Here is a 23,116-nt window from a genome sequence, read left to right on the forward strand (position 1 = left end):
CATCCTTCTAGCACTGCACACAGCCTCCCTGACTGCTTGTCTCTTCCTCTAACCACCTCTGTGAGCGCACTCGCAGCACTGGTGGGAGGAATGGGAGGGGGAAGTGACTGATTTATTGAGATGAAATTCACATGACATACAATTAACCGTTTCTATCTCTACTGTCTCTCGACTTGATGTGGCCTGAGCTTCCCCAGGGCTGGTGAAGTCTTCAGTGTCTATGACCTGAAGGTGCCCGATGAGAGCTCAGCAGTGGCACCCATAGCCCTGCATGAGCCCCTCTGCACCCTGTCGGCTCCCCTAGACTGGCTCTGTGGCCTCAGTCAGATGCCCTTCCCTCTCTGATCCCACAGTTCCCCTCATGTCCGAGCACCTCTGAGGGTGGGCCAGAAGCTGCACCTTCTCATGCCTCCCTGACCCATGACCTCTGGCCTCTCTTCCAGCTCCGTCGGCAGTGTCCATCATGCATCAGGTGAGCCGCACCGTGGACAGCATTACCCTGTCGTGGTCCCAGCCAGACCAACCCAATGGTGTGATTCTGGACTATGAGCTGCAGTACTATGAGAAGGTACCTATGGGCGGGCTTGGTGCTCTCCTCATCACCCACCTCCCTGAGGGCCCCTGTCCCAGGCTGAGGCCTGGGGGTTCTGCCCCCTCCACAAGATGAGATGCATTGATGCAGGAGAAAGAGCACTGGCCTTGGAGACAGGCTGCCTGGCTCCCAACCCGGCTCCACTCCTCCCCGCTGAGACCTCAGGCAGGTGCCTTGACCTCTCTGGATCTCACTTTTCTAGTCTGGAGGATCCGCCCAGCAATCTCAATAAAATGCAACAGTCACATTCCTTTCCCCACCACGACCCTTTCATCTTGACCTCAGTGGCATGATGTTGTGAAAAACTGGGTTTCCAAAAAGCTGCACTTATGAAGTGATAATTAGTCACTCACCTGTTCTTCGACAGAGATTTGAAACTGCTCGAGAGAGCTTCGGCCCGCCCTGCTCTGATTCCTGCTAAAACACCCACTTTCACTCACCTGTATGCCCTTTGCATGGGGAGAGGTGATTTCACTTTGAGCTTTTTTTTTTTTTTTTTTTTTTTTTTTTTTTTGAGACGGAGTCTCGCTCTGTCGCCCAGGCTGGAGTGCAGTGGCCGGATCTCAGCTCACTGCAAGCTCCGCCTCCCGGGTTTACGCCATTCTCTCGCCTCAGCCTCCCGAGTAGGTGGGACTACAGGCGCCCGCCATCTCGCCCGGCTAATTTTTTGTATTTTTTTAGTAGAGACGGGGTTTCACCATGTTAGCCAGGATGGTCTCGATCTCCTGACCTTGTGATCCGCCCGTCTCGGCCTCCCAAAGTGCTGGGATTACAGGCTTGAGCCACCGCGCCCGGCCTACTTTGAGCTTTTAAATCAGACCTTAATTACTCCCAAGGTGGAAGCTCCTGGGATGGTAGAAGGAGCACTGGACTAGGAGTGAGAAGCCATAGGTTCAAATCCCAACTCCATCCTTCACCAGCTGTGTGACCTTGGACAGGCGTCTTTCTCCCTCTGAACCTCAGTTTCCACCTGTGTCGAGTGTGGAATTCTTTCTGTCTACACTGCTCCTATCCCTACATTTTCCACCTGGCCAGCTCTGACTCAACCTTCTAGCTCTTAGCCTAACATCACCTCCACAGAGAATCCCTCCATCACTACCCAGACGCCATCCAATGCCCCATTTCATCTTCTCCTTGTACCTTGCCCTTCTGCGTAGTGTTTATCACAATTGTCATTTTTAAGTGTTATTGAGTAATTAGGTATTTACTAATTCTACACTGAGTTAGATAGTAAGTTCCTTGAGGGTGGAGATCTTGCCATGATCTCTGCTGTGTCCCCAGCACCTGGCACACAGTAGGTACTCAAGAGCTGTTTTTTGGATGATTCAGGAAGTGGCCACACGAGGGCCTGAGCTGTGGGTGGTGTGAGGAAGCAGCCCCACCCCTTGCTGGGCCCTGGAGGGCCTCCAGGCAGGAGCCAGCGTCTCTGCTCCCCGCAGCAGGAATAGCTTAACAATTCAGAACCCAAAAAGGCCAAAAAAAAAAAAAAAAAAAAAACTAATTAAGAAGCTTTGTGATTAAATGAAACTGAAAGTGTTTGTCCCCAAAGACGGCAACGGAAATGAGGAATCCCAGCGCGGGTCCTGCCTACGACCCATTTCCTACCACAGCGGGCAGGCCTGGGGAGGCTGCTGGAGGTGTGAACCGGGAGGCAGCTCTGCCCTACTTTCTGCCGCTGCCCGAGCATCCCCAGGTCCCTGCTGAGGGTGGCAGGACCTGCAGGCTCTGCAGCAGCCAAGGTTACCACCTGCTCACGTTTCATGAGCACTTGCTATGTGCTAAGCATGTCACCTCTAGCGTCTCATTTATCCTCACCACAGGGCTCTTCACCCCATTGGATGGAAGGGGAAACTGAGGCACGGAGCAGTTCCATAACTTGCCCAGGAGGATCCAGCAAGGATTTTGACCTATGGTCTCACTCTTTACTTGGCTGTCCTGCCTCCCAGACATTTTTCCCCAGGGATGCTTCTGGGATGACCTTTAAGAGGTAGACAGGACCAGCCCCTGCCATGGAGACTGTTAGGCATAAATGGTGAGGGGGGCCAAGCGGTGAGAGGCTGAAGGTGCAACAGCCTGAAGTACACCTGTGATGAGACGTGGCCCTACTTCTTTCAGTCCCTCCCCCAGGGCCTGGGGTACAGAGAGGGACAGCTTGGCATCTGCCAGTGAGGTTACGGACACTGGTTCACTCAACTTTCAGTCTCACCAGTTTTGGGTCAGGCACTAAGCTGGGTTCCAGGAATTCTGAGGCTGACGAGGTGGCTCGGAGGCCTCAGGGACTTCACAGTCCAGGGAAAAAGAGTCAGACACTGAGAGCCATGAGACAAGGTGTGACACTAGCCACAGAAGGGTCAGCTAAAGTCCCGGGGGGCACCAATAGGGGCCCACCGTCCTGGCATGAGTGAGGGAAAGTCTTCATTCAGTGACACTTGGGCTGAGTCTTGAAAGATGCTAGGAGTTAACCAGACAAACACGCAGGTGGGAACACAGTCATTCTAGGCATCAGGAACCGCAGGTGCAAAGGCCCTAGGGCAGGGATGTGTGGGCTGTGTTCAGGAAACAGACAAGGCAAGTGTGGCGGAAGCAGGAGCATCAGGCGAGGAGGTTGGGAGGGAGGCTAGGCTAAATGTCATGGGCCTTCCAGCCTTGAGAGTCTGGATTCAATTTAAAGTATGATGGGATGGCTCTGGAATGATGCAGTCTGACTCAGATTCCTTTAAAGATCCCTGTAGCTTGCTGTGTGGAGAATGGATTCCAGGGAGTCAGAGAGACCCAGGGAGCACCTGTACAGGGCTCCCAGGGGACGCCAAGTGAGAAATGATGGTAGGTAGCTGGGGGAGTTGGCAGCAGAGATGGCAAATGCCAGCAAAGTCTATACACACACACACACACACACACATATATATATATATTTTTTTTGAGATGGAGTTTCATACTTGTCACCCAGGCTGGAATGCAATGGTGCGATCTCAGCTCACCACAACCTCCGCCTCCCAGGTTCAAGCGATTCTCCTGCCTCAGCCTCCCAAGTAGCTGTGATTATAGGCATAAGCCACCATGCCTGGCTAATTTTGTATTTTAAGTAGAGACGAGGTTTCTCCATGTTGGTCAGGCTGGTCTCAAACTCCCAACCTCAAGTGATCCGCCCGCCTTGGCCACCCAAAGTGCTGGGATTACAGGCGTGAGCCACTGCGCCCAACCAGCAAAGTCTATATTTTAAAGCCTGGAGGACCCAGGAAAGGTGAAGGGTGACTCCTAAGAGATGGCAGATGCGGGTTTGTGATTTGTAGGTGTGGTGCTTACTGGGGCAAAAGGGTTGGAGTTTAGGGAGGGTAGAGAACAGCAGCCAGGAGAGTGTGCAGAGGAAGAACCAGAAGATAGGATCTGGGAGAATGCCAGGGTTTAGGGAGGGGAAGAAAGCAGAGTTGATGAAAATATTAGAGGAGGTGCTGGCAGAGGGGTAGGAGCAGAACCAGGAGCCATATCTATCCCTGACCTCTCAGACAAGGCTGTGATATGCCAGCCATCACCACCAGGGAGGGACAGCTAGGCTGCAGGTGGTGAGATTTATTGCAGCAAGTCCGCAGCCAGCTTACCTAACACGGGAATCCTCCTTGTGTCTGCTATTAGATTCTTTCCTGAATACTCCAATCTTCCTAGGAAGGGAAGTCAGATACTAAGCCCTGCAGGCCCGTGCGGCCCCCACCTCCACCTCTTTCCCACTCTTTTCCTTCTGCAGAAATGGTTCTCTTAGAGCGGATTCTCCATTTGGCCTTTCCCAGCCTGCCCGGAGCCCAGAGCTGACAACTGCGTTGCTGGATGGCTTGTGGAGGCCACTGATGAATGGCAGTGGCCTTGTGCAGACCCAGGCCTGGCTGCTTCCGTCAGTTCCAGCGCCCCAGGGGAGGTGGCCTCATTTGGCAGCTACCCCAAAGCACACAGGTTCAGGATCCTCCTAGTCCCCCAAGAACTCAAGGAGAAGAGCCGTTCATGAGGCCACCTGTGGTCGATGGACCCTTGTAGCCCACATCGATTTTAGGATTTATTTAACAGAAAGTGAAGAGGAAGGACATTCCAGGCAGAAGGAGCAAAGGTTGGGGGATGGGGGTGAGCTATGAAAGTTCAGGCCGTATTCAGGTTGTTGCCCGGTACCTGGAGTAGGATCTACCTGGAGAGGTTTGTCCACTGATTCATTCACTTTTGCCTTCATCCATCCATTTAATAAACACGGGTAAGGGCTTACTCTATAATGGTTTTTTTTTGTTTGCTTGTTTTTTGGGTTTTTTTTTTTTTTTTTTTTTCTTGAGACGGAGTCTCGCTCTGTCGCCCAGGCTGGAGTGCAGTGGCCAGATCTCAGCTCACTGCAAGCTCCGTCTCCCGGGTTTACGCCATTCTCCTGCCTCAGCCTCCCGAGTAGCTGGGACTACAGGCGCCCGCCACCTCGCCCGGCTAGTTTTTTGTATTTTTTTTTTAGTAGAGACGGGGTTTCACCGTGTTAGCCAGGATGGTCTCGATCTCCTGACCTCGTGATCTGCCTGTCTCGGCCTCCCAAAGTGCTGGGATTACAGGCTTGAGCCACCACGCCCAGCCATTTTTTGGGGGGTTTTTTGCTTGTTTGTTTTTTTGTTTTTGTTTTTCTGAGACAACCGAGTTTCGTTCTTGTTGCCCAGGCTGGAATGCCATGATGCAATCTCAGCTCACTGCAACCTCCGCCTCCTGGGTTCAAGTGATACTCCTGCCTCAGTCTCCCAAGTAGCTGGGGTTACAGGCATGTGCCACCACGCTCAGCTAATTTTTTGTATTTCTAGTAGAGACGGTGTTTCACCATGTTGGTCAGGCTGGTCTCAAACTCTTGACCTCAGGTGATCCAGCCACCTCGGCCTCCCAAAGTGCTGGGATTACAGGTGTGAACCACTGTGCCCGTCCTCTATAATGGTTTTGATGATAACAGTGATGATGGGAGCCAACATTTATTAAGTCTTTTTATGTGCTAGAGACTGTGCTAAAAAGCTTTACCTATATTTTCCTTTTAAATCTCCACAACCACCTCTTGTGGTAACTACTGGCATTAACCCACTTTAGAAATTAGAAAACCGAGGCCTAGAAGGCTTAAGACATGCACTCAGTGCCTCACTGGCCCCAAGCTTCCAGGTAAGTGCTCAGACTAAGGACTAGTGGGTTTCATACTGAATTTCTTCCCATCGCACCTTGGTGCTTAATCACTGTTCAGATAAAGGTACCCCAGGGAGAGGAGAGACTGAAGGCAATTAGCATCTCTAGGGCATCTCCAATGTGCCAGGCACTACCTGATCAAATTTTACCTTCACAACAGCCCTGAAAGGTTGGCATTTATTGTTCCTTTTGTTTGGAATAGAAAACAGGGACTCAGGGAAGTGAAGGGTTTTTCCTAAGGTCGCAGTGCAATTAAGCGAAAAAACAAGGATATGAAGCAGCTTCCAGCTGGGCACAGTGACTGACACCTGTAACCCCAGCACTTTGGGAGGCTGAGACGGGTGGGTCACTTGAGTCCAGGAGCTGCAGACCAGCCTGGGTAACATGATGAAACCCTGTCTCTACCAAAATTACAAAAATTAGGCCGGGCGCGGTGGCTCACGCCTGTAATCCCAGCACTTTGGGAGGGTGAGACGGGCGGATCATGAGGTCAGGAGATCGAGACCATCCTGGCTAACATGGTGAAACCCCGTCTCTACTAAAAATACAAAAAACTAGCCGGGCGAGGTGGCGGGCGCCTGTAGTCCCAGCTACTCGGGAGGCTGAGGCAGGAGAATGGCGGGAACCCGGGAGGTGGAGCGTGCAGTGAGCCAAGATCGCGCCACTGCACTCCAGCCTGGGCGACAGAGCGAGACTCCGTCTCAAAAAAAAAAAAAAAAAAAAAATTACAAAAATTAGCTGGGTGTGATGGTGTGTGCCTGTAGTCCTAGCTACTAGGGAGGCTGAGGTGGGAGGATCGCTTGTGTATGGGAGGTCGAGGCTGCAATGAGCCATAATTGCACCACTGCACTCCAGCCTGAGTCACAGAGCAAGACCCTGTCTCAAAAAAAAAAAAATTTATATATATATATATATAGAGAGAGAGAGAGAGAGAGAGAGAGAGAGAAATTAAAAATGAAACAGCTTCCAATCCCTTGCCCAGCTTTAAAGAAGGGAGCTGCTCAGGTTGGTTCCTCACTCTCCTGAGGCACCTATGGAACCCGCAGCCACCTCCCATCTCCCTCACATAATCAAGGACTTAAAACCTCCAATGTCTCTAAGTGGGCACCCACCCAGTTTGCAGAATCTAACCCATTTTCAAGTCTGAGCAGCGCCCATGTCATACAGTGGCCCTTAGTGTTCATGTCTGGTACTGCATCCCAGGTTTTGTAGATTTTTGAATACCGGTTTAATGTTCATTCATTATGTCAATAATTAGTGAACACTTACTGTATGGCAAGCCTGGGGGGTCCAGAGATGAGCAAGACATGGTCCCTGGCCTCAGGAAATCCACATCCTTAAAGAAGATGGAGAAGTATATTAGGACAATAGGTGGGAGAGGAGACAATTGAGACCTGCAACCCCTGGCTGGGACATCTGGGAAGTCCCCCCAGCAGAGGTGGCACTTACGTTGAGTCTAGACTGATGAGTAGGGCACTGCAAGACAAGTGAGGAAAGGGTATTTCAGACAGGGGCAACAGTGCTTGCAAAAACTCAGAGTGTCTATGGAAGATAGACTTGCTAGATAAAATACAAGACACATGATTACATTTGAATTTTTTAAAAATAAATGTTTTAGTACAAATGTGTCCCAAATATTGCATGGGGCATACTTATACAAAAACGTATTTGTTGTTCATCTAAAATTTAAATTTGACTGAGCAGCATCCTATATTTGTGTTTGCTAAATCTGGCAGCTCTACCAAGGAAGGGGGAAAGAGTTAGGGATGGCAGGAACCTAGGAAACATTAGGGATGTCACAGGAGAGACTGGAAAATGGCAGGTCATGAAGGGTTTGGAATGCCAGGCTAAGGAGTTAGCCTTCACCCTGTGGGCACTGGAGAAGGACTTTGTGTGAGGGACCCTGGGCTTGGTACAGGGGAACAAAAACAAGCCCTCCCTCGTGGGCTCATAGTCAAGGGGGCGAGAGGAGCCTCAGCCCAAAGTTGAGGGGGTGTAGCAGAAACCCCCTCCTGTGGCACCCACAGAAAGTGATCTGGGACTCAGAGAAGGAAGAGGTACATCTGGCTAGGACGTCAAGGAGGCTTCCTGGAGGAGAGGCAGATGATCTGGCTCAGCAAAAGAAACCCTCTCTGCTTCTGCCCCACCAAGCTATCCCTGCCATCCCCTGTTATGGGGGTGGTAGAGACACATCTTCAGGTCCGCCCCCTTCATATCCCCTACATCCCATGCTTTTTCTCGCCTCCTTTCCTCTGAACCTGCTGCCCCTTCTGCCAGGCATGCACATCTTCGCCTGGGTGGTTCCTGTTTGTTCTTTGAGATCCCATTCCAGTGCCCCCCACTCATGAGGGAGCTTTCCTGACTTCACCTGGTAGCCCCTGATATGGTTTGGCTGTATTCCTGCCCACATCTCATCTTGAATTGTAGTTCCCATAATCCCCACCTGTTGTAGGAGGGACCTGGTAATTGAATCACGGGGCCAGTTACCCCCATGCTGTTCTCATGATAGTGAGTGAGTTCTCACAAAATTGGATGGTTTTATAAGGGGCGTTTCCCCCTTTGCTTGGCACTTCTCTCTCCTGCCACCATGTGAAGAAGTACATGTTTGCTGCTTCTTCTGCCATGGTTGTAAGTTTCCTGAGGCCTCCCCAGGCATAAGGAACTGTGGGTCAATTAAACCTCTTTCCTTTATAAATTACCTAGTCTTGGATATGTCCTTATAGCAGCATGAGAAGTTACTAATGCAGCCCCCATCCTAGACCAGGTCACATGTCCCACAGCATGTGCTTACCCTATCAGTGTGAACCTGTTATGCCTATTGATTCATTTTGTCCTCTGAACAAACTCTGAGGTAGCTACTGTTACTATCCCCGTTTTACAGATGAAGACACAGAGAAGTTAAGGAACTTGCCCAAGGTCACAGAGGTAATATAGAGTGGAGCCAGGATTTGAACCCAAGAAGTCTGGCTCCAGCTTGTGATCTTAACCTCCATGCTATAAAGCCTGTAATAACGTTGCACACACTGAATCTCCACTGTTTGGGGAAGGTTTTCAAGGGCTTCGTGCACTCCGTGATGTGTATGTGACTGGCATGTACAACTAGGTGTGCCTTCTTCTGGATAAGGGTTCACAGATTTTCATCACAAAAAATTTTCTCAGAGAGCTTCATGATCTTCAAAGGGTTGGGATTCTCACACTGCTCGCTTTTCCGGACTGAGCTCTCCAAGGCCAGGGCCTGTGCCTTAGCCCCCTTTAGAATCCCAGTACCAGCCTAGTGCAAAGAGGATATTTGGGGAAGTTTTGCCGGGTGGCTGGCAGATGCCTAAACGAGCATCATCTGTATCCGACCCAACCACATCTCCACTCCCACTGCAGTAACTGGATCTTTGTCCTGTCCTAGACTCCTTGGATCACCCTGGGTAGCACTCAGGAAGCCAGTATTGCTGTTCTTCATCTCTCAAAGGAGAAGACACTAGGTTTGGGGTACCCAAAGGCATGGACATTAGAGGTGGCTCCATGCAAGACTCTGGTTTCATTTTTTGTTATTGTTGTATTTTTTTTTAGATAAGGTTTTGCTCTGTTGCCCAGGCTGGAGTGCAGTAGCACAATCATGGCTCAGTGTGGCCTTGACCTCCCAAGCTCAAGTGATCCTTTAACCTCAGCCTCCCAAGTAGCTGGGTCCACAAGCATGTATCTCCACACCCAGCTAATTTTTTTTTTAGAGAAAGGGTCTTGGTATGTTGCCCAGACTGGTCTCAAACCACTGGGCTCAAGTGATCCTCCCACCACGGTCTCCCAGAGTTCTGGGATTACAGGTATGAGCCACCGATCCAGCCTGGTTTTGAATCTCAAAGCAACTATGAACTGATAGTGACCCTGAACATCATTTTCCCTTCTGGACCTTAGTTCTTGACTCACCCAAGTGTGCTGAGGCTGAACAAGGGCCCTTACACTTAACTCATCAAGGCATAGGGCAGGGAAGGCAATGCAGAAGTGAATGAGGTGGGGCCCTCTCCCTTCGATCTCCAAGAACTTACAGTATGGTCCTCAGGGTCTGCACATAGGAACCACTCAATATGTGTGTATTAGTCAGCTTTTCCTAAGATAACACTGCAAAACACACAATCCCAAAAATCTAACACCTTACACCAAGTGGCTGTTTTTCTTGGCCATGGGTTTATGTCTGTGGCTCAATAGGGGTGACCCTGTTTCATCCTAAGAGCTGGGTCATGGTCTCCTCCTGTTTCTCATTCTGGAGCCAGTGGTTGCCTAGTGCAAGCTCCTCTCATGGCAGAAACACAAGAGGCCAAGACAAATCGGCAGGGATCTGTAAAACCTGTTTGCATCATGTCCACTAGAATATTCCAGTGGCCAACACAAGTCATGTGGACAAATTCAACATCCATAAGACAGAGACATGTACTCTGCCTACTTTTGTGAGCAGTGTTGAAAAGTAACATGGCAAAAGGCATAATTCTATTACAGGGAGGGGATGAAGAATTGGAAATCATAGATGTTTATCCAGTGGCCAGAACTGCCCCCAGGAGAACTGACAGGAGCAGGCAGTGGGCTCTGGGCCCACTGTGAGCCACAACCTCACTAATTTTCTTCTCTGTTCCTCGGCAGGAGCTCAGTGAGTACAACGCCACAGCCATAAAAAGCCCCACCAACACGGTCACCGTGCAGGGCCTCAAAGCCGGCGCCATCTATGTCTTCCAGGTGCGGGCACGCACCGTGGCAGGCTACGGGCGCTACAGCGGCAAGATGTACTTCCAGACCATGACAGAAGGTGAGCAGAGTCCAGCGGGCAAGAGGAGGGCACAGACTCCACAAACAGAACAAACTCAAGGGTCAACATTCCCATGAAGCACCTTTGTGCAAATTAGAAAAGGCACTCCCTTCTAGATGTCAGCCCTCCCTTCCTCCTAATTTCGAACCTTTGTGCACAACCATATATAAAAGCCCTGTTTGTGTTCCCATTGTGTCAGCCAGGCCACTTCCTTTCCCAGGACTTTGAGGAGCTCAGCCCTAACTTCCAGAGCCACTCTGAGCAAGTCACACATTCCTTGGTCCAATTTTTTCTCATCTATAAAATGAAAGCATCACATTCAATCTGAGAGAGTAAGCATATTTTACCCATACACAACTCCAGTGACTTGCAATTGGACTGAGAAGGATACTGAAGCTGCATCTGAGTTCAGCAGGAAGAAGTTCTGGTATAGATTAGTATTGTCTGCCTCAGGCAAGGGAATGGGAGATCATAGCCTGTGTGCTACATTTCCCACTCTGGAACTACATGGTTTCTTTTTTTTTTTTTTTTTTTGAAACAGAGTCTCGCTCTGTTGCCTAGGCTGGAGTGCAGTGGCCGGATCTCAGCTCACTGCAAGCTCTGCCTCCTGGGTTTACGCCATTCTCCTGCCTCAGCCTCCCGAGTAGCTGGGACTACAGGCGCCCGCCACCTCGCCTGGCTAGTTTTTTGTATTTTTTTTAGTAGAGACGGGGTTTCACTGTGTTAGCCAGGATGGTCTCGATCTCCTGACCTCGTGATCCACCCGTCTTGGCCTCCCAAAGTGCTGGGATTACAGGCTTGAGCCACCGCGCCCGGCCGGAACTACATGGTTTCTAAGCACCATTCCGGCTCTAATAATCTTTAGAAGCAGCACAGTTTAAAGACTATGGGCTCTGAAACCAAAGAAATGAGGATTCCATTTCTGATTTAGCCCTAACTGTATGTGCCTAAACAAGTCACCTTACCTCTCCAACCCTCAGCTTTCTCATTCATAAGTGGGGGTGATAACAATGATCTCATTATCACCATCATTATCAAACTAGTGTAAGAATGAGAGACCTAGCACAGGATTGGCACTAGGTCCCAGGCATATCATCACTCACCAGATGGTAGGTAAGTCATAGTTTGTCATTGCTGTGAGTTTGAGATCCCTTTCACCAGCCAGCCAAACTCCAGGGTGGCTCTATCTGACCAGATTCCACCATCCGTTCTTAGTATCTGCTCTAACCACTAGGCGTGCCTTGGCCTTTGCCTGGTTGAACATTTCAGAGGCTCCTGGACTCCTAAGTTCTTGCCTTATCATAAAAATCCTCCCTATGGCTCTACCATCTCTTCCAGCACTCACCTCCTCTGTAATCTTTCTGTTCCTCGTGGCAGCTTTTTTCACCTCTCTAAGCCCTTTTCCATGTTGGGTGAGTGTCACTGACTGGGAACTGAGAGACTGTCCCAAGATCCTTTTATTAATTCAACAAATGTGGCTGGGGCCCTGCCACTTACCAGGCCAAGTGTGGGCACCAAGGTCCCAGAGCGTGTTCCTGATCTCAACAAGTTCCTGTTCTGGTCAGTGAGACAGATGAGAAGTAAAAATAGCTAGATGTGATGGCTCACATCTGTAATCTCAGCATTATGGGAGGCCAAGGCAGGCGGATCATCTGAGGTCAGGAGGTTTGAGACCAGCCTGGCCAATATGGTGAAACGTTATCTCTACTACAACTACAGAATCAGCCGGGCGTGATGGCAGGCACCTGTAGTCCCAGCTACTTGGGAGACTGAGACAGGAGAATGGCTTGAACCTGGGAAGCAGAGGTTGCAGTGAGCCGAGATCGTGCCATTGCACTCCAGCCTAGTGATAAGAGTGAAACTCACACTCCAAAAAAAAAAAAAAGAGAAGTAAATATAACAAAATGTAAATCAATGATAGTGTTAATGGCATTGAATGGTTTCCAAGAGCCAGGCTAATGCCAAGTGTATCTTCTGCGTTCTCCCATTTCAACTCCCACCCTTGGGTCAAGCAGACCTGGGTTCAAATGCCTGGCCGGGGTGCTACTTTCTTTGTGACCTCAGGCACATCATGACCTCACTAAGCCCAGTTTCCTCCTCTGTAAAATGGGGTAATCATAGGACTGTTCCGAGATACGTAACATACTTAGCACAGTGAGTGACACGTAAAACACTCAGGGACAAGAATAGTTAATATTGATTGAATGCTTGCTTGTGTGCCAGGTGTTGTTCTAAGTGCTTTACCCAACAATCCTGAGATGGGAACTATTATTCTCCCCATTTTACAGATAAGGCAACTGAGGCACAAAGAGGTAAGTCACTTTGCCTTATCACACAGTCACTTTGCCTTATCATACAGTCACTTTGCCTTACTATCACACAGATAGTAAGTGGCACTGTTGGGATTCAAACCCAGGGAGTCTGGCTCCAGAGTCTGTGCTTTTAACTGCCTGTGTGTGTGTGTCAGCTGTTATTGTTGATTTTCACATCAACATTGAGATATAGAAATTATGCCCATTTTATGGACGAGAAGTTGAGGACTGGAGCAGTTCATGGACTTGTCCAGGGTTACCTGTGAGTCAGTGACAGCCCCTTTTCTGCATGGGCGTGTGACAGGTGCTCTGTCAGGGGCAGGAACAGAGCCTAGGAATCCCAGGAGACTCAACAGCATGGCAGGGGGTAGGGGACAGGGGTATTAAGACTCCCACAGCCAGGCTGAGACTGCCCTATCATGCTTTCTCCTCAGCCGAGTACCAGACAAGCATCCAGGAGAAGTTACCACTCATCATCGGCTCCTCAGCCGCTGGCCTGGTCTTCCTCATCGCTGTGGTTGTCATCGCCATCGTGTGTAACAGGTGGGTGGGGTCTCCAGGCTTGGCTGGGCCTGGCTGTCCCAGATGGCTTCTCTCCCTCTATTCAGTCATTCCTCTACAGTGCTGGTGAACTGAGGAGGCCTTCTTATAATTGCAGGGAGAGATGTGGGTAGGAAGTGGAAAGCTTCAAGTGGCCTCCCGCTACCTAAGCGGCCACCATGTGCAATCCATCCCTTTGGGATAGGCATCGCCCCTGACAAGCCCACTATTGAAAGGGGTGGCACATTGAGACACTAATGCAATGGGCAAGAAAGACTGCAGGCTGCTAGGAGTTTAGTGGTTGGTGGAAGGGGTGTACAGATTGTCCTGCTTTCTGCATGAGTTCAGGCCCTCTGGCTGAGGTGCTGGAAAGATGGGGAGGACTTAGGAGGAGGAGCGGGGAGGGACCTCCCAAATGGCTAGGACAGCACAAGCAAAGGCAAGAGAGTGGGGCCAGTTCCTTGACTTCTGGGTATAATGCAAAGAAAGAGTCTCTTTAAGGAGTTCCCCATTTCAGAATAGACTGGACCACAACTTCAGGTGGACAGAAGCCCCTGGGGTTTCTGGGGCCAGATGTCATGTCTGGAAGATGACTTTTCTTTTTGAAGAGGGCTTGGCTGGAGGGGGAACTGGGGAAAACGTGAACCTGGACTTGAGGTGGGAGGAGTGGGAAGGGACAAGTGGGGCCAGAAGGGACAGGCAGGGAGCCCTCTGGCAGGGGTGTGGCTTCTAGGGTCTGCCCACCCTCTCCCTATCACCTACTATGGCTCCCAGCTCCCTGGGCGCCTCCAGGTGGCTCCAGCCCTTTGCTCTTGTTCCAGAAGACGGGGGTTTGAGCGTGCCGACTCGGAGTACACGGACAAGCTGCAGCACTACACCAGTGGCCACAGTATGTACACACCCCAGTAGGCTGGAACCCTTGGGCCCTTTACTGTGGGTTCCCCAGTGACCTCTTAAGCCATCTTGGACCTCCTACTGCCATGCTGCAGGCAGACAATGTCAAGTGGTTGCCTGGTTGCACTAAGGTCACTCTCACCTCTAGGCCTTTGCAAGTGCAGTTCCCTCTGCCTCAAATGCTGTTTCCTCTGCCTCAAGCGCTCTCCCCCTCTCCCTTTACCCATGTAGCTCTTACTCATCCCTCAGGCCTCACCATACACAGACTCCTCCGAGCAGCCTTCCCTGACCCCACTCCATCCTGGGTTCAGGGGCACATCTGTGCTTGCAGGCTGCATTGAGGTGGCTGTTTCTTATCTCACCACCACGATAGTGGGGGCCGCTGGATACCTGGAATTGTGTCTGACATTTACCATGTCTCCCCAGCACCAGTGTGGTGCCCAGTACATAGCAGGCACTAGACATATTTGCAGAATAAATAAATGAATCAAATTGAATGAATGAGTTGATGAGGACCCTGGGCTCTGACCCAGGTGAGAAAAGCAGCAGGAGCCTCTTCCTTCTTCTCTTCCTCTCACTCTATGGCTCTAGACCCCTGTTCTTCCCCAGTGGCTCCTCTGGTGGCCTCTTCCCCTTACCCAGTGCCCTCATTTCTCCCACCATCCCATCCAACATTGGGCCAGGGCTGGGGATGTATGTGCCACACACACACAGATGTCCCCTCCTGAAGGGCCAGAGAGAAAAGTAGATCATAGATTCCTCTCTCCACTTGACCTGGGCAAAACCAGTTATCAGAGAGTTGAGGGGGTGTGAGAAGCTTAGTCCTTACTTCAGATCATTCAGCAAAAAGGAGTTCTAAATGGGTCCAACATTCATTCTCAAACTGTACTCAGTGGGATGCCCTGGGGTTCCTCAGGTGGCTGCCTCTGGGTACAGAGGCCCATCATCATATCCCTGCCCTTGTCACACATCTGTCGTGGGCCTACTACATATGCCAGGCACTGTTCTAGGTGCTGGGGATCCCCGAGTAACCAAACCGAATATCCTGGCCTTTGAAAAACTTATATTCTAGTGGGAAGGATGGGGAATAAAAAAATACATGTCATAAGGTCAGGCACAGTAGCTCACACCTGTAATCCCAGCACTTTGGGAGGCTGAGGCAGGCAGATCACTTGAGGCCAGGAGTTTGAGACCAGCCTGGCCAACATGGAGAAACCCTGTCTCTACTAAAAACACAAAATTTAGCCAGGCATGGTGGTATGTGCCTGTAATCCCAGCTACTCAGGAGGCTGAGGCAGGTAAATTGACTGAACCCGGGAGGCAGAGACTGCAGTGAGCAGAGATTGTGCCACTGCACTCCAGCCTGGGTGACAGAGCAAAACTCTGTCTCTAAATAAATAAATACATACATACATACATGTTATAAGGCTAGGCACAGTGGCTCACACCTGTAATCCCACCACTTTGGGATGCCAAGGCAGGTGGATCGCTTGAACACAGGAGTTCAAGACCAGCCTGGGAAACATGATGAAAGCCTGTCTCTACCAAAAAAGTACAAAACTTAGCTGGGTGTGGTTGTGTGTGCCTGTAGTCCCAGCTACTTGGGAGGTTGAGGTGGGAGAATAGCGTAAGCCCAGGAGGCGGAGGTTGCAGTGAGCCGAGGTTGCAGTGAGCCGAGGTCGCACCACTACAGTCCAGCCTGGGTGACAGAATGAGACCCTGTCTCAAAAAAAAAAAAAAAAGAAAGAAGAAAAGAAAAATACATGTCATAAATGCAAAGCATATGGTATATTTGAAGATGAAGGTGCTATAGGAAAAAGACAAAGTGGAACAGGTAATGGACCGAGAGTTGTGGGGATCAGGGTGGCTTTTTTTTTTTTTTTTTTTTTTTTTTTGAGACGAAATCTCGCTCTGTCGCCCGGGCTGGAGTGCAGTGGCCGGATCTCAGCTCACTGCAAGCTCCACCTCCCGAGTTTACGCCATTCTCCTGTCTCAGCCTCCCGAGTAGCTGGGACTACAGGCGCCCGCCACCTCCCCCGGCTAGTTTTTTGTATTTTTTTAGTAGAGACGGGGTTTCACCGGGTTAGCCAGGATGGTCTCGATCTCCTGACCTCGTGATCCGCCCGTCTCGGCCTCCCAAAGTGCTGGGATTACAGGCTTGAGCCACCGCGCCCGGCCAGGGTGGCATTTTTAAATAGGACAGCTTGGGTTGGCCTCACTGACAGGGTTTTCGTTGCACAAAGATACAAAGGAGCTGGGGGAGTGAGCTACTCAGAGGTATCTGAGGGAAAAGCATTCCGGGAAGAGAGAACAGCCAATGCAAAGGTCCTGAGGCTGGAGCTTCCTGGTAGGTTTCAGAAACAGCAGAGGCCAGTGTGACTGGAGCAGAGCAAAGAGAGGAATGGAAGCTTTGAGGGAGTCCAACATGCAGGTTCTCATCAGGCTCAGCAAAGCCTCGGCTTTTCCTTGAGTGAAATGGGGAGCTGCTGGAAGGTTCTGAGCAGAGGGCTGACATTCTCCAAGTTACGGTCTTGGTGGGACTTCTCTGGCTGCTCTCTGGAGAATGGACCGAAGGGGCTGATGCAGGGAGACCAGTGTGGTGGCTGTTGGAACAATCCAGGGAAGATATGATGGTGGCCAGACCAAGTGGCAGGGAGAAGATAGTGGAAAGTGGTTGGATTCCGACATATTTCAAAAGCAGAGCCACTAGATTTGCTGCAGGATTGGATGAGGGTACGTAAGCATGAGCAGAGTCTAGGAGCTCCAGGTACAAAGCCTCTGGGTAAGACATAATTTGAAGTAAAAGTTCCTGGGCTTAAAAATAGTTTGGGGCTGGCCAGGCATGGTGGCTCATGCCTGTAATCCCAGCACTTTGGGAGGCCAAGACAGGTGGATCACCTGAGGTCGGGAGTTCAAAACCAGTCTGACCAGCATGGAGAAACCCCATCTCTACTAAAAATACAAAATTAGCCGGGCGTGGTGGTGCATGCCTATAATCCCAGCCACTCGGAAGGCTGAGGCAGAAGAATGGCTTGAACCCGGGAGGCAGAGATTGCAGTGAGCCGAGATGGCGCCATTGCACTCCAGCCTGGGCAACAAGAGCGAAACGCCATCTCAAAAAAATAAATAAATAAATAGTTTGGGGCCAGGTGCAGTGGCTCACCCTTATAATCCTAGCACTTTGGGAGGCCAAGACGGGCGGATCACCTGAGGTCAGGAGTTCAAGACCAGCCCTACCAACGTGGTGAAACTCCATCTGTACTAAAAATAGAAAATTAGCCAGGCATGGTGGTGCATGCCTGTAATCCCAGCTCCTTCAGAGGCTGAGAGAGGAGAATCACTTGAACCCGGGAGGTGAAGGTTGCAGTGAACCGAGATCATGCCATTGCTCACTCCAGCCTAGGCAACAAGAGTGAAACTCCATCTCAAAAAAAAAAAAAAAAAAAAATAGTTTGGGGTGTATATGTAAAAATAGTTAAGCCATTAAAATTTCCAGAAGATAATTTAGGCAACTATTAACCAATATGGAAATAGAAAAGGACCTTCTAAACATGAAAACAATTGATAGCTCCTAAGAAAAAGATGGACACATTTAACTACACAGAAATAAAAGTCACCTGTACATTAAAAATAAAGGTCATAGGCCAGGTGCCATGGTTCATGCCTGTAATCCCAGCACTTTGGGAGGCTGAGGCGGGAGGATCACTTGAGTCCAGGAGTTCGAGACCAGCCTGGGCAACATAGCAAAACCCCGTATCTACAAAAAATGTAAAAATTAGCCAGGCATGGTGGCACACACCTGTAGTCCCAAGCTACTCAGGAGGCTGAGGTGAGAGGATCGTTCAAGGAGGTCAAGACTGCAGTGAACCGTGATCTTACCACTGCACTCCAGCCTGGGTGACAGAGTGAGACCCTGTCTCAAGAAAAAAATTAAAAATGAAAAATAAGGCTGGGTGCGGTAGCTCACGCCTATAATCCCAGCATTTTGGGAGGCCGGGGCGGGTGGATCACCTGAGGTCAGGAATTCAAGACCAGCCTGGCCAACATGCTGAAACCCATCTCTATTAAAAATACAAAAATTAGTGGGGCATGGTGGCGGGTGCCTATAGTCCCAGCTACTCAGGAGGCTGAAGCAGGAGAATTGCTTGAACGTGGGAGGTAAAGGTTGCAGTGAGCCAAGATAGTATCACTGCACTCCAGCCTGGGGAACAGAGCAAGACTCCTTCTCAAACAAAAAAAAAAAAGAAAAAGATTATAAATTATGTCATCCCCTCTTATTGCCCCAAGTAATGAAACCATGATCATAGATGTGGCTAGACATACTGCGTGCATTCTGTGTGCCAAGAATTGTTTCAAGGCTTTACATGTACTTATTCATTTGATCCTTATAATTTCTCACTTTGAATATGGGGAAACTGAGGCACAGAGGTTGTACAGCTGCTCAGGGAAGGGGCAGGAGTATGAACTCCAGCTGTCTGGCTGCAGAGCTGGCATCCTGTGCTGGCTCCATTCTACTGAGCTGGAATGGGATAGGCTCCCATGCTCTGTCGCCTGGAGCCGTTGGGGAGCATTGCTATGTGGTGCGTGAGTCAGTAATAGGGAAACAGGTGAGGTCTATTTTTAAAATAGACCCCAGGGTTTGTTCCTAGATCAGCACATTTTAAGGCCTAAGATGCCCCTCCCTCCATCCTAAGCTCTAACGTTAGATCTGAGTAGAACTTTGTTCTGTTCAAAGCACTGCCAGCCCTGTGATCCCATATCCACCCAGCCACCCTGCGTGGTCAGGACAGAGGAGGAAGCTGAGGCCCAGAGATCCATGTGACTGGCCTGTAATCACCCACATGGCCCCATGGTTTCCATCATCCAGCAGGTGCTGAGTGAGTACCAACGTCTGTGATGCCTGGATGTGGAGCCGGAGGGCCTGACCTGGTTTCTCATCCCTACTCTGCCACTGGCCAGCTGGGTGACCTCAGGAAAGCCATCAAACCTCTCTGAGCCTTGACATCTTTATATGGGAAGTAGCAAGAACGATACTTTTGTCATGGAATTGTGAGGATTCAACGAATTAAGGGACGTCAAAGTGCTTTGGAATAATATTTAATAATAGCCAGCTCTTCTTTGCAACAGTTTACAATTATTCAGCACTTTCCTTGATACTCTCGTTTAATCCTTGCAACCCCCTTAGGAGGTAGGTATTGTTTGTTATACCCATTGGGTAGGTGAAAAAAGTAAGACGCAGAGGTTAAGTAACTTGTTCAAGGACACACAGCTGGATCAACACAGTGGTTGATCCTGGCTTCAGACTCACAAAGCAGCTGATTTGTGACCAGAATTAGCAGCAGTGCCAGAATTCAGACCCAGAACTCTGCACACTGGTTCCTCTTCCCTCATCGTGAATTTCGCATTTGAGGGCAGGGCAGCAGGCAGTAGCCGACAACCGTAAATCGTCCAAACAACAGCCCAGGATTTTCTGTAGCCTTTGCCTACAGAGGTCCTCACCCGACCTTGGTTCAGCAAGTGCCCCTCCTGAGAGTCAAGCTTGTTGGAGGCTCTGGCCACCAGGCACTCATTCACCTTCTATTCCAAGAGGCAGACTGGGGAAGTACCTGGAAGAAGCGCAGCCTGAGGGTAACAAGTGGAGACTCTGTAGCCGGCCCGGGTTCAAACCCCACTTCTGCCATCTATTAGCTGTGTTGATATCATTTAACCTCGTGTGTGTGTGTGTGTGTGTGTGTGTGTGTGTGTGTGTATACCAGGGTCTCGCTTTGTCACCCAGACTGGAATGCAGTGGCACAAACACGGCTCACTGCAGCCTCTACCTCCTGGGCTCAATCAATCCTCATGCCTCAGCCTCCTGAGTAGCTGGGATCACAAGCCTATACCACCATGCCTGGCTAACTTATTTATTTTTCATAGACATGGGTTTCTGCCATGTTACCCAGGCCAGTCTCGAACTTCTGGGCTCAGGGAATCCTCCTGCCTCAGCCTCCCAAAGGACTGGGATTATGAGCTTGAGCCACCGTGTCCCACTCAACTCATTTAACCTTTTTTATGCCAGTTTCCTCATCTGAAAAACAGGCATTGTATGGGATTGTACCAAATGAAATTGCTATTTCTGTAGGTCAGAAACAGTTAAATATTGACAGTTTCATAAGTTATCAGCCTAATAGTGGCACTTACCTGGTAGGGTTGTTAGGAGGATTCATTGGATCAAAAACTATAAAGTGCCCAGAACAAGGCCTGGCACCCAGTAAATCTACACTGAATGTATATTCAGTAAGTGTTTATTAAGCATCTACTGTATATCACCTTCATATAAGTACTCCAGAGGCAACATTCTAAAGCAAGGGCTTATAATTTGGGGTCTAAAGACCCCTAGAGCCTCCAAGAGCCTGTGAATACCCCAAAATTATATGTGAAATATGGGAGTATGCACACACAGGAACACTTTTCCAAGGAGCAGATTCATAATTTTCATCAAATTCTCAAAGACATTCAGGACACGTAGTAATGCTATTATGTGTTCAGTAAGCACTTATTGGGCACCCACTGTGTGCCAGGCCCTGAGATTCAGCATGAACAAGACAGACACAGACTCGGTCTTCCTGGGGAAGAGGGTAAACTAAGCCCTCATGGGCAGCAGAGTGTTCCAGAAAGGAGTGGCAGGGGGCTGTGGGCATGCGTATCTGGGAACCCTGGTACAAGGTAGAAAAGCCAGAACAGACATCAAGGTCATAAGAGTGGGTGTGGACTCAGGACTGTGGGAGCCTGAGGAGAGGGTACAGGTCTCCCCTGGAGCAATCCAGGTGGTCTTCACAGAGGGGATGGCATTTGATCTGGTCACAAAAAGAAAGAGGAGAGGGTACTCCAGGTAGAGAGCACAACATGAACAAAAGCATGGAGACAGGAGATAATGAATTGTGTCTGAAACCCCTGGATCAGTAAGTCCTGTGAGCTGGCATCTAGGGAGCAGGGAGCTGGAAGTGAGGCCAATCCATGGAGAGCTGGGAATGCCAGGCAGGGGCATGCACCTTTGTCCTGCAAGCAGCAGAGGCCCTCCTGACCAGTGCTGCTGGCCACAGCATGGCGATGGCATCCAGTTGCTTGGCAGTGGAGGTGACCAAGGAGGGTTTGGCTGCTGTGCTTCCCCTTACCTCCCAGAGTCAACCCATTCCTGTCCTCCATCCCCATCAGAAAGGGCCTCCCCCAGTCCTATTGGGAGGGAGGCTGAAAGCCAGTTGTCAAGAACCACAGGGCATGTATTGAGTCTGAGCAAGCAAGAGAGCATCCCCAGGGAGCCGACGCCCTGGCTCTGAGAAGGCTGATGGGGAAGGAGGTGGTCATGGCGGAATACTCCAGAAGGAGGCATGGACCAGATTCTGGTGTATGTCATCCAGGAGGCAGTGAACATGGTGATTAGGAGTACTGGCCCCAGGCTCAAGTCTGACAGACCCGGGTTCAAATCCTGGCTGTGCCATTTGCTAGCTGTGTGGCCTTGGCCAGATGACTTAGCCTCTCTGAGCCACGGTTTCCTTATGTGTGAAATGGGAATAATTGTCCTTTCTTCTAAGAGTTTTTGAGTGGAGGAAATAAGGCATATAAAGAGCCTGGCATGGCATTGGGCACAAAGGGCTCAGTAAGTGACAGCTGCTATTATGATTCTGTCTGCGTCATTTGGATTCTGCTCAGCCCTACAGACACTAAGTGTCTGCTGTGTGCAGAGCTTTATGTAGTTTGCCAGGGGAGGGAGAAATCAGAAAAAAAAAAAAAAAAAAAAAGGGGGGGAGCCATTTTCTCCTCCCAAGCACTCAACAGTCTTGGGTGGTGGTTCTTAACCTCTTTGGGGGCCTCAGACTCCTGGGAGACTCTGCTGAAAGTTTTGGAGCCTATGGCCAGAAAAACAGATACATGTATAAAATTATTAAAAGTCCAGAGGTCAGGCCAGGCACAGTGGCTCATGCCCGTAATCCCAGCACTTTGGGAGGCTGAGGCTGGTGGATCATTTGAGGTCAGGAGTTGGAGACCAGCCTGGCCAACATGGCAAAACCTATTAAAACTCTATTAAAAATACAAAAAATAAGCTGGGTGTTGTGGCACATGGGTATAATCCCAACTACTTGGGAGGTTAAGGTGGGAGGATGAGGATCGCTTGTATCCGGGAGGCAGAGGTTGCAGTGAGCTGAGATCGTGCCACTGCACTTCAGCCTGAGTGACGGAGAAAAAAAATTTTTTTTAATTAAAAAAAAATTCAGAGGTCTATACTCAAGGATGGATTTTTTGAGAACTTTTGTTTTTGACAATATTTATTTCCATAACTTTTGGACTTTCGAAGCAGCATGAATTACTTTTTGAATAGACAAAGGACAATCATAATAAATGAATCCCATCTCAGGAGGTTACCAGACCTCCTACTGCCCATACTTAGGACTGCTAAGTAGCTCACAGACCCAAATTAAGAAACCCTGACCTCAAGAGCTAAACAAATACCCACACAAATAATCCCAAATAAAGCGCACGTGTTATAGCAGCGGTTGGCAAATTTTTCGTAAGGGGACAGATAGTAAATATTTTAGACCTTATGGGTCTCCCTTGTAACTACCCAACTCTGCTGTCATAGCTTAATAACAGCCATAGGCAAAGGAATGAGTATGATTGTGTTCCAATAAAACTTTATTTACAAAATAGGCTGTAAGCCAATTCGCCAACCCCTGTGTTACACACTCTAACGCCTAGATTCCTGGAATGCCTAAAATAGAGGCTAAGAGTGTCAACTCATATGTCCAAGGTCACACAGCTGAGCAGGGTTGATGGCCTCAC

General features: G+C 49.6%; 1 protein-coding gene across 1 annotated transcript in view; it reads left to right on the forward strand.

Moving 5' to 3' along the window:
• EPHB2 (EPH receptor B2) overlaps positions 1-23,116 on the forward strand; it is a 205,764-nt gene that overhangs the window by 172,780 nt on the left and 9,868 nt on the right. The window contains exons 6-9 of the mRNA XM_030913664.1: positions 444-568; positions 10,391-10,553; positions 13,300-13,408; positions 14,230-14,294. Of these exons, the coding sequence (XP_030769524.1) occupies positions 444-568; positions 10,391-10,553; positions 13,300-13,408; positions 14,230-14,294 (462 nt within the window). The remainder of the gene's footprint in view (positions 1-443; positions 569-10,390; positions 10,554-13,299; positions 13,409-14,229; positions 14,295-23,116) is intronic.

This window comes from Rhinopithecus roxellana, chromosome 12 (genome assembly GCF_007565055.1).
Source record: "Rhinopithecus roxellana isolate Shanxi Qingling chromosome 12, ASM756505v1, whole genome shotgun sequence".
Lineage (NCBI taxonomy): Eukaryota > Metazoa > Chordata > Mammalia > Primates > Cercopithecidae > Rhinopithecus > Rhinopithecus roxellana.